Source organism: Egretta garzetta, unplaced genomic scaffold (genome assembly GCF_000687185.1).
Source record: "Egretta garzetta isolate BGI_Z169 unplaced genomic scaffold, ASM68718v1 scaffold56, whole genome shotgun sequence".
NCBI classification, from domain to species: domain Eukaryota; kingdom Metazoa; phylum Chordata; class Aves; order Pelecaniformes; family Ardeidae; genus Egretta; species Egretta garzetta.
The window spans coordinates 8,235,947-8,247,333 of record NW_009260182.1 but is presented as its reverse complement, the minus strand read 5'-3'; the positions used below and the strand labels follow the sequence as shown (position 1 = coordinate 8,247,333).

At 51.2% G+C, this 11,387-nt stretch overlaps 1 protein-coding gene across 1 annotated transcript in view; it reads left to right on the top strand.

Moving 5' to 3' along the window:
• Positions 1-7,458: 7,458 nt before the first annotated feature.
• The window catches only part of WNT8B (Wnt family member 8B), a 6,607-nt gene continuing 2,678 nt past the window's right edge, over positions 7,459-11,387 (top strand). The window contains exons 1-4 of the mRNA XM_035897405.1: positions 7,459-7,553; positions 7,869-7,902; positions 9,056-9,194; positions 10,550-10,675. Of these exons, the coding sequence (XP_035753298.1) occupies positions 7,459-7,553; positions 7,869-7,902; positions 9,056-9,194; positions 10,550-10,675 (394 nt within the window). The remainder of the gene's footprint in view (positions 7,554-7,868; positions 7,903-9,055; positions 9,195-10,549; positions 10,676-11,387) is intronic.

Genomic DNA, 11,387 nt, shown 5'->3' with positions numbered 1-11,387 from the left:
CCCCCCTGGCTGGGCAGGCAGTGCTCAGGGCAAAGGTAGTGTTTTGCCAGAAGTGCCCTATGTGCTGTGCCCCGCGTGCTCCTTGCCAGACCAGAGCTGGTCCTGGCATGGCCAAAGTCCAGCTGAGAGCAAAGCTCTGCCTGGCAGGTTTCCCTCCTTGAGGCTGTGCGGCCTGGGAGGGACGTTTCATCCATCTGAGGTAGCTCCGAGGGGACCTCAGCCTCCAGCCAGCCCTGCCTGATGGCCCAGCCGTAGGGTCTCACTTCCCTTCAAATCTTGCCCTGGTCCAGCCCTTCCGCCCAGCAGCTGCACCCCAGATGAAATGAGTTTGGCTGATCTCAGCACAAAAATCAGCTGTGCAGCATAGAGAAGATGCTCCTATGGCTCTGGGACAGGGCAGTGTGGCTGGTCCTGTTGACCTAGGGCTGGCCAGGGTGGCTGCGGTGGGCAGCGTGACATTAACTGGGGTGTCCCACGTGGCCAGGAGGCACAGGCTGGGTGCGCTTCTAAGTAGCTCCAGCAGCTCTTGGCCTGAGATAAGCCCTCACTGAGACTACTGACCCTCCCAAGCCAAAGACCCCCTCCTGTGGACTTCATAGGAAACCTCAAAAGCAAAAAATTAAGGGGAAAAGGAAAAGTTTAGTCAGAGGCCTTTCTCCTGGGGTGAGGGTGGCGCATTGCAAAGAGGAGGTGGGAAGAAAGAGCAGGTCACCATGATGAAGGAGGAGCAGATGGAGGTAGGAACTGGCTCCATTCCCCCTAAATTTCTGGGGGGAGCCTGAGGCAGAGACGATGTTCACACATCTGTTTCCCAGCCTGCTCCCTGAAGCATGCTGCATGGCCTCCAAGCAGCGGGTGCAGGTGGCCCAAACCCAAGCCCCCCATCCCAGAGCACCCAGCGCGCCCCAGCCCCAGCAATGTCTCCAAGGCAGGAGGAGGTGAGGGCACGTCAAAAGCAGCCCTTCCAGTTGCCTTTGCAGGGGATGAAGAGGCAGGGCAGTGCTGGTGGAGATTGAATCTAGTGATTACTTTAAGGGATTTGCTGTCTCTTTCTTTATCCCTCTTCTCTCTTTTTCTTTCTCTTTTTTTTGTTTTCCCCTTTTCCCTCCCTCTTATCCCTTTCGTGGTGCATTTGTCTTCGAGGAACCTGGGGTGTTCTTTTCATCAGTTCAGTCTCCTCTGGCACTTGAGTCCTGATTGGCTGAAGGACTTAGGGAAAAAAAAATCTTTAATTAAGCAGATAATCTCTTCTTAGGAAGTTCTGCGGCTCCATTTCACCAACCCCCTTTAGCTCTTACTTTAGGATTGGTTACCCTTCGCAGAAGTTGGGATTCAGGGGGCATACATCTCTTCATCACACCAGGAGCGCCGGGTGGAAAGTAACTCCATCCCTTCCCTAATTTTGTTGTGTTTTTTTTTCCTTTTTTTTTTTTTTTTTTCTTTTCTCTGGTGGTGGTGGTACCCAAGTTTTTTTTTAGGATCTCCTTTCTCCCTCTTTATTTGGATTTTATATTTCACATGGACCCTTATCTGGGCATCTTCTTCCTCACTCCCTTCTTCCAATCCTGCTGTGCCTGGTGAGTATCGAGAGCACCTCAGTCTGTGTCACAGACAGGTGCTCTTCCCGGACACCCTAAGGAAATTCCTTTCCACCTTCCTAAATGCCCCCTCTTTTCCACTTAGCTCAGTTCTGGTCTTTAATGGCACCAGATATTTAACTAAATCCCAACACACTCATTGGCAGAGAGGATAGATCTGAGCAGAGAAAGTCCCCTTCTTCCCCCTCGCCTCCCAGCAGTAACTCGATGGGCCAGATCCTGAGCTGGGGTAAAATAGAGTAGAGGAGAGTGGCAGATCTAGCCCCCACTTCCAACTGGGAAGATAACCCAATGGCAGAGCCAGGGATTTCTGTTTTTCCAAAGGCTCACAGTCTGCTTGTCTCTTGTCTTAATCAAATCAAGTGGGGCTTCCCCCATGCTCCCCAAAGAGGACAGTCCCTGATTAAGAGCTCAGAGCCAGCAGGGATGAGTTAGACCCGCAGGAGCATCACGCCGGATGAGCAGCCCGAGACCCGGGCTCCTTGGCAGGCGCAGGGTCAGGATTACACGTCTGAAATTCATGTATTAGGATTTCCTGGGGAGAAGCTGTCGGTACGGAGCTTGCTACAGCTTGGTTCCCAACCACCTGGGTCCCGCCAGACTGGTCCCCCTGCACAGAAACCTGCTGTCACCTCCTGTGGGCCTCCTGCTCTGTCCTAAGGGTGGTTTTACATTTATTTCCAGAAATGTTTTATAAGGGTGAGCAGAAGGAGATCACACTTGCATCAAATCTCGTATCATTCCTTGCAGAGCATATCTGTCCCATGCTCAAATGGAGAGTCAAATGACCTGGCTCAGTACATATTTTTTCCTATGTGATTTTTACTGAGTACCCAAACTTTATTCTCCATTTCTGTGACGCCCTGGGGAATCTGCTCCGTGGGTCACAGACTTATCTCTAACAGCAAGGAGTCTTCCCGTGCGGTTACTAAAATCCCCTGCCTCCCCCCCAGCACATCTCTAGGGTTATGGATGGAGAAAGCAAAATTACAGAAAGAGAAACTCAAGAGTAAATGGGAACTCATTCCTGTTAGGCTGGGAGTGAAATTTATGTTCTTTCAGAGATTTTCTACTCCCTTCATTAAAAGAATGTGCAGCAATTTGTATATGTCTAAATATTACACAGTAGCAAACTCAAAATACATCTCCCTTCTGGAACAAGGGGAATATGTATGTTATGCAGAGAGGCTAGGCAAGAACTCTTGCTGATTTTATTTTTATTTTTCCACTCTTCCTGTGTATGTCTCTTGCTTTCTTCGATATAAACAGCTTTAGAATACATTAAAAGATAAAAAAACCCAACATTTTAAAGAAACAGTTCAAAGGGGAGAAATTTCAGAGCACAAAGTAGAGTAAAATACAGAAATCCCAGGCATTTTCAGTGGAAGTTGAATGTCTAAATTCCCTGTCTGCCTTTCAGAAGATTTTAGCTAGCAGAAAAGTTTATACATCAAGATAGCCCTGCTTCTCTCCGCATGTTGCTCATAGGTCATGATTTCCTGAAAGAAAGGAAAATCGCAAACTTTACTCGAAACGATTGAATTACAGACCCTGTCTCTTAACTCCCAAGGAGAAAAAAGCAATGTTCGTGGGAACCATCCTATAATCCTGCTTGCAATTTTTGCTGGTCTTCTTTATCTGATCCAACAGCTTAAGGCGCAACAAGATTCTTTTTTCCTGGGATTTAATCATGAGAATTGGGGGGCGGAGGAGGAATATAGATCAACAATACTTTTTATATATAGATATATATACACACACATATGTGTGGATTAGATTCTGCTGTGTCAGCTAGGTTGAATGGTCAGCATGTTTCTAGATGAGCAAAATGTCAGGGTTGCATTAAGGAACTAAAAAACCAATCAATATAACAAAATAGAAATGAAGAAAAAAAAAAAAGTAAAGCTCCAAATGTTAATGAGTTGCCTCCCAGTCCCCTCTTCTGTGGGAATAATGTAACAATCTCTAATGCAGCACCTTTTTTCTAAATGTTTTTTACACTTCATCTGTGGGATTGGCTTTAGTTTCCAGTATCACTGGTTTTCTAGAAACCTCAGGGAGTCTGCACTTGAGAACAAAGCTCAGATCCAAAGTGAAATTGTATCCATTTGCTGTGTGTACAGTAATGACGGTAAAGATCTGAATATGGCTTCATAATTTTCTAAAGAGCTGAACCAACAGTGCAGTAGCATGAGTGGGTGATAAGGTATCAAATAAATACTTTAATGGGAGATTTGATAAGGCTCTTGGGACATCTTAAACTGAGGAGCAGGGTGCTCTTGTTGGTTAAAGTTGTAACTGAGCAGAAATTATCAGAGGCTTATTAGTATTTGATATGTGTAAAATATAATGGGACAGCTGCTTGGCAGGGTTATTTGCTTTCGAGTTCAATAAAACTATGAGAGCGCACTCCTGCTATAAATACTCATCGGCTTTGATAATTTCCTAATATCGGATGCGCTGAAAATCACGTGCCGTAGATGTGCTTTGCACCTGGATGCAAAGAGCAGCAGTGAGGGAAGCAGCGTGCCCTGCCCAGGGCCTGCACGGGCTGGCCAGGGGGCTGAAGGACTCGCTGGGGCTCCTCTCTCAACCCGCTGAGGTCGGCCCCTGCTCCGCCTCAGCCCGGGTAACGCTGCCCTGGAGTTTGAAGGTGGCAGGAAAGGGGTTCAGATAGCTAGAAACCCTGTAAGCTTTGTTGGAGAAGAGAAATAATTTCAAGTGTTTCCTTTCCTGTCTGTGATTTCACAAGGTTTTAAATCAGTGTGGTAATGCTGAAGTCATGGGAATTGGGGTGGTTTACACCCATCGTGGATGCAGCTAGCTAGTTAGTTTAGGATTGCATTCTGCTTTCCTTTACAGTGGTGTGGAAAATTACTAAAATTAAATAAACGAATAAAAATCACACTACAGAGACAAAAATTGAGAGATTAATTTTCATAGTGATTCCTATTTGCAGCACAGAGACGACTCTAGGAGCATCATCACTACATCTGTAAAACCACTGGCTGAATTACTCTCTGCCCTTGCTGGAGCCTATATCCAGAAGAGAGATGCATTTTTTTTTTCTTAGCTAGATCATGTGGGCAAAGGCAAAGCACACAGGGTTTGTCTTCCCTCTCAGCATAAATAAGAAAAATTTCAGCTACCCTCCAGCCATACGACAGCCCATTCTGCAGCACACAGCACCCTGATATTCAAACTGTCCCATCTCCCCTTCTCCTGAATCCACTTGCAGCTGCAAGAATTAAATGTGGGGGGTCAAGTGTACCAGTCAAAATGAATCTTTTACTTGCCTAAGCCCTACAAACCCGCCCAGCAGCGTGCCTGTCTGTGGATCAGACAGCTCAGGGAAAATTGCCTTCTGTCTCTCTGACTTAATAAAAATGTTTAGAATATCCTGCTGGGAAATTGCTACTGTACCATTTGCTCAGCTGCAGATGGTGAATTGGCATATCCTGAACTTGGCCTCTTTGTGAACCTTGAGGTTTGTCCCGGGAGGAAGAGATCCCCTGCTTCAATGCAGTTACACCAATTGACACCTGCTAACAGGCTGGTTTGCTGTAAACCCTGAACTTGTGGATTACTGTTCTCCTCCTAAAGCCGCTCTCGCAACTGCTGAGCAAGGGTCTGAAGCAAATCCCTCTTGCAGGCTGTGAATTTGGCTTTTCCTACCCAGGTGGGAAGCAATGCAGATGGGATGCACCTCTTGTTTTGGCCACAAAAGTAAGATAAGAGAGGACTTGCAATTCTCTAGATCTTGCCTACACAGGGGCATTTTACGAGAGTTTTCTTACAGCTGCTACCAGGGGCTCAGATTCACACTGACACCATCCTGAGTGTGGTCCCTGTAGCAAAGCGCTTAAGGTCAAGGCAAAGGACAGGAGGGAAACCAGATGGAAAAATGACTTGTTCATGCTGCTACCCAGTTGCGTTAGGATGGGGACCCATGGAGCTTACACAGTCTGAATAGCCCCAGGTTCATGGCCCTGTGTGATTCAGGTCACCCAATGCTCTAATCACCCGGCTACAGATGCCGTCTCTCCAAGTCCCAGGAAATATTTAATTAGCTGTACAATGCAGAAGCAGCTCCCAAAGGAAAATTCCTCTGCAAAACAGCCATCGACTTCATGCTAAAGTACCCATGGGGGCTGGAGCACAGCCGGGTCTGAATCCCAGGCCTGGAACAAAGGGAAAGGATCTCCTGCTCTTGCAGTGCCCTGGCACAGCCCTCTCCCTCCTGTTTTGCCCCAGGGGAATCTTTCCCAAAGCAAGCTTTATCAGTATGGACACACTTCCACCAAAAAAAAAAAAAAATCAAAAAAAAAAAAGAAAAAAAAGTTAGACTTGCCAGAGTGAAACATTGCAAACTAGTTATCTAAACTCTTTCTAAACTGTGAGTAATAGCAAAGATCAGGTTTCTTGCAATTTTGACCAAGCTAAAATAACGAGACCTCCTTTTTGTGGCATACCTTGGAGAGGATCTCTGAGGGCAGTTCTAGCAGAGGTGAAATGGGCTCATTGACCACAGCAGCACTTTTGCAGGGCAGGGAAACATCCTCTCTGAATCTCCCACGTGTCTGATGTCCAGACACCCATCCTGCCCCCCTGTCCATGGCAGGGTTGCAGCATGGCTACACTTTGTCCCCAGCTTGGGATGGCAGTGCCTGCTTCTGCCTGGGCTCGAGCCCACCCTGGGATGCCCCTGCACTCTCCATGCTGGATTTCTAGCACAACAGGACAGTGCCTTTCTCTCCCTTACCAGGGATACCTGTGGCTCCAGACAGCGTTGCTTGAAAACACACAAGGAGAAAAAAAACATACCCTAACCCATGCCTTTCTCCCCCATGGGCCACCCAGCTGCTGGCATTTTCAGGGAATGGACTGGAGCTAGAAAAGCTGCAAGCATCATTGCATGCCAGGTAGCCCAACCGCAGAGCAGAGCTTGCTGCTCTGCCGAAGGGGCGGTGTGGGTTAAGGCTCTGTGAGGGCTGGCTGGAAAGGAGGGGCATCCAGCATTTGAAGCAGAACATAATCTCGAGAAGAAGCTGAAGGGCCCAGTTTCTCTCAGTGTATGCTCTAGCTTTTTCCCCCCCGATAGCTCACTCGCTCACTCACTCACTGCAGGGTCTCAATCCACTCATGCCACCTCTCTGGCCCCAGTGTCCTCCCCTGGGGACAACAGCACTCACCCATCTCTCTGGAATGCCAGGGTGCCAGCAGGGGAGATGCTCCAAAGACTCAGCAGAGACAGTGATGAGGGTTATTTTGCAAACCTGGAGAGACTGGAGTGAGGTATTTATAGGAGAAACCTCTGTTTTCTTGCTTCATCTCTGGCTAGGGATATTTGGGGTTGGCTCTCAGGCCTTTTTAAAGCCTCAGTCCTTTCTTCAATGACATGGATTCACCACAGTCCTCCAGATTCCTAATGGTGGTCACTGTACCACATGAAGTCCTAACACTGACTGACCATTTGCACTGAAAGTCTGTCTCGCTGGAGAAAGACTCAGACTGGCCAGCATCAGCTCTTCTCTGCAAGCCCGTGGGAAGAGCGATGGAGACCAGCCATGCTGCCTTGTGGCCCTTGGAGAGGATTCCTTCACACCTTCAGTAGGAACACTAGAAAGTTTAATTTTGGCTAGGACCATCCCCCTTCCCGTATCCCCATTTCCCCCCCTGCACAGTGCCCAGCAAGGTGGGGAGGACAGGTGTGTTTGTGCTCAGCCATCACCATAATATGACCAAGGGGAGAGTGCAGGCAGCCAGAGGTGGCAGGAAAACAAGGGAGCGTGGTCTGGGCAGACACTGCTGGGACACAGACTGGGAAGGAGCAGTGGTGTGACCTCCTCCTCCCCTCAACATGGCCCCACAGGGAGAGCAGTGCTGGCGCATAGTCCAGGTCCTGGGGCTGGGGTCGACCCTACCTCAAGTCAAGCCAAGCAGCAGTTTGGTAAGGTAAAAAGTAAGGCTGGGGGAACAGGAAAACACTGAAAAAAAATGGGGGGATTAGTATGAAGGGCAGCTGTGCAGAGGAAAGCAAAAGGAGGGAGCGGTGAGGGGGTTGCAGCCCAGTACAGCCCAGTTGGGGGAGCAGGAAAGGAGAAGGCACCATGCTGGCTCACAGGGAGCAGCGAGGGGAGGCAGGGGGAGAGACCACGCAGCCAGGAGACAGGCAGTCTGCGGGGCAAGAGGAGAGCCCTGGGATGCCAGGCATTCCCCAGGCCCCCCCACCATCGCCCCCTCCCTGCTGACACTGTCTCTGTCTTCCAGGTCAGTGAATAATTTCCTGATGACAGGCCCCAAGGTAAGAGAAATCCCTTTGATCTCTATCCCCGATTCCACTAAACCCAGGGAGGGAGGGACTCCTCCTTCCCACCCCTCTCCCTCCAGCCTTGGCCAGAGCTCCCCTCACCCCCAGGTTTCCAGCAAGAAGGCTGGGGAGGGCGAGGACCAGGACCAACCTGCTCTGAACTGCAGCTCCCCAGGCTTTGTCGGCCCTAAGCAAAGCTGCCCTGGAGTCCTTTTAACCTGGTTGGGGCCAGATTTTGGAGATTTGGCTATTGGCAGCAGCTGAGGCTCTCTCCTGTCATCTATTGCTTCCTGATGGTCAGGTGAGCATCAGGACCCACGTTCATGGAGCTGGAAAGGTCCTTTCTGTAGGCCCTGCAAAACATACTTCCCTGAGGAGCTCAACTGCAATTGCCAGGACCTTGTTCAGTATTTTTGACGCCTCTACCCCCTTGCACTCCTCTTTCAGCGGCTTTTTCTCCTATCCAGGGCCAGTTGTAACATACACCTGATTTTCATTCTGGCTATTGCCGGGGAACACCTCCGAGCCCACCTAGCTCTTTCTACAGCTCCCAGAGCTATGGGGGAGCGACCCTGCGCCACAGCGCTGGCTGTGCCCCGGGGCCAGGCTGAGGCACCGGCAGGGCTGCAGCTCCCGGCTCCCTGAGGAGAAGGCTCTGCCTCCTCTCACGCTGAAGAGATAAGGGGTTCCCCATTGCAGGGGCTGGCTGGCACATCTCCTAGCGTGGCTGACAGCCAACAGCTCGGCCTTCTCCCCCTGGGAGGCTCAGGCTCCCACCCAGCCCAGCAGAAAATGCATTTGCTGCTGCTGGTGGTGAGCTCCACTCCCCCAGGGAGCCAAGCCTGAGAGACCGCCTCAGCTCTGCACGCAAGTTATTTTCAGTTGAATGCCAGCCTCCTGGGGAGCCTGGGGCCATGTTCTTCCTTCCGCTTTGCCCTGTGCTTCTCCATCCACCTAGACCCAAAGCAGCAGGACCCAGATAGGCAGCGCAGGGCAGGAAAGCCACAGCGGCACCAGCCCCACCGCTGTGTGGGAAGTGGCTGGGGCTACACCAGCTTTGCACTGCCTGCGGTGGAAACCCAAGCTGCGGGGGGGCTGAAGCGGGGCACCCGCTGTCCCACCTCCTGACCCGCTGCTCTGCTCCTAGGCCTATCTCATCTACTCCAGCAGCGTGGCGGCCGGGGCACAGAGCGGCATCGAAGAGTGCAAGTTCCAGTTTGCCTGGGACCGCTGGAACTGCCCTGAGAGGGCACTGCAGCTCTCCAGCCACGGCGGGCTGCGCAGCGGTAAGGAAAGCATTGGATACCACTACTGGAACCCCCTCACTACAGGTTAGAGCCCATGGGCCCCTCCTCTCTTCCCAAGTGCCTCCTTTTCTTCCCCATCCCCACCTGGGATGTGCCTCTCCCAGGAACACCCCAGAGGGATCTTTCCAGGAAGCCATTTCACCCATCAGCTCCCAGACCCATGCTGGGATCTAGCTTCAGGACAAGGCAGCATCACCTACGGACCCACCAAGCCCCAGCTTGCGCAGGACAGGAGTGTCGCACCAACCCTCACACAACTGGCTCCCCACAAGGACGCACCACTGTGACCTGCGGCATGGGCTGCTGGACACGCCATGCCAGGGTGTTGTCTCTTGCCAGGGTGTCTCAGGGAGGCTGAGAACCAGCATGGGGTGGTGGGGTGGCAAGCAGAGGGACATGGCTAAAGGAAGCAGGCAAGAGTTCATCAGTGGCTGTGCTCTGGCCAAGAGGCAGAAGAAAAGTCTTCCCACAGCTTCCAGATGTCAGAGTCACCTTGAGCAGAAATCCAGCAGGGCATGGGGCTGCGGTCATTGTTACTTTACCCCATTCCTTACCCATTTGCAGGTGCCAGGAAATGTTTCAGTGCATACCTGGTCCTCTAGACCCATGTGTGATGCCAGGCTGAGCTCATACCTGCCCTATACAGGCAGGACCTGGGTACGGAGGAGAGCCTCAGGCCTCTGGTGGGATTGGTAGCAGATGAGGGACCAGGGCCCAGGCAGAGGTGAAGAAAGGTTTCAAAGTGGAGCCCCAAGGAGGCAATTGCAGCACGAAGTAATATTCTGGGACTGATAACCATCAGGTTATCTGCTCAGATCCAGACCTTGCTGGTATTAAAGGAAAGCCAAAGGCTCAGTGAAGTCAGCTGACGATCACCACACTGATCCTGGTGGGTAGGTACGGTCACTGCTCTGAGCCCTGGAGAGCATCCAGCAGAAGGTAAGGCTTGAGGGGACTGTGGGGAAGGAACTCTTTGAACCTTGGAGAGGGCCCCTTTCCTTGTGGGGTGTATTAGTGAGATGTGGGGGATGTTTGGCTGGCTGTGCTGTATCCCCACTGCTGAGCTCCCACAAGGACAGCCAAGGGCTAAACTCATCCACACCCTTGGAAATGGCACGAGTCAGGCTCAGTCAAATTTGGGAGCTTCTGCCTTCATGCAGTTCAAGCCAAAACTAAGCTAATCTGCCATGTAGGGCCTCCTCTCCACACTACAAGGCCCTGCTCACTGCAAATCTCTTCCTACACAGTCTTCTGCATGGCAGGAGTCATTTCTAACACTGGTCTTGCCATGAAATCTTTAGCAAATCTGCTCTCCTTGTGTTCCCACTTGACAGCAAACCGAGAAACAGCTTTTGTCCATGCCATCAGCTCTGCAGGCGTCATGTACACGCTGACCCGGAACTGTAGCCTGGGGGATTTCGACAACTGTGGCTGTGATGACTCCCGCAACGGACAGCTGGGTAAGGAGAGACAAGCTGCATCCTGCTCCCACGTCCCCGGCAGCAGGAGGCAGCTCTTCTCCTCTGTCGAGGACTGCAGAAACAACAACTCCTCCTGGCCCCCATGCCTGGAGATAATACTCAGAGCAGAGCTTTGCCCGGCTCAAACCAAAGTAGCTCTGTGGAAGTTAATGGGGCCACCTCCAATTTACACCAGCTGAGGCCGAGCCCTTGATGTTTTCCATTACTTTCTAGATGAGCAGGAAAGTAGAAGGGGCTTGCAGTTTCCCTGGTTCAAACCAACAATAACAGTTTAAGCTGCTGGAGAGAATGAGTGTGTCTTACGGGCAGAGGAGAAGATCTGATGCTGTGCATCTAAATGGCAGGTCTGGTTAGAGCAGCGCTGATCAGAGACCTCGGGGCTCCCAGGGGCTGCAGGACCAGGGTGGCCTCAGAGCAGAATTACCAGGAGGGAAAGCAGGGTGGCATTCACAGACCCCTCCAGCATTTGTCAGCATGGCAGGCACACAAGAGCAAAACCGGGAGAGCCGCTGTGGCAGCACACAGCCTTCACCCCGTTCCTGTCACTGCAGAACCCAGGCCCACAGCTGCTGAGCACCCCGGGTGGGGAACCCCAGGCTGCACCGCCCCGGCTCTCTGCTCAGCTTTCACAGAAAACATTGGCATTTTTGTCTTTTGTTTTGAATGGAAAGAGGTCAGATTTCAAATTATC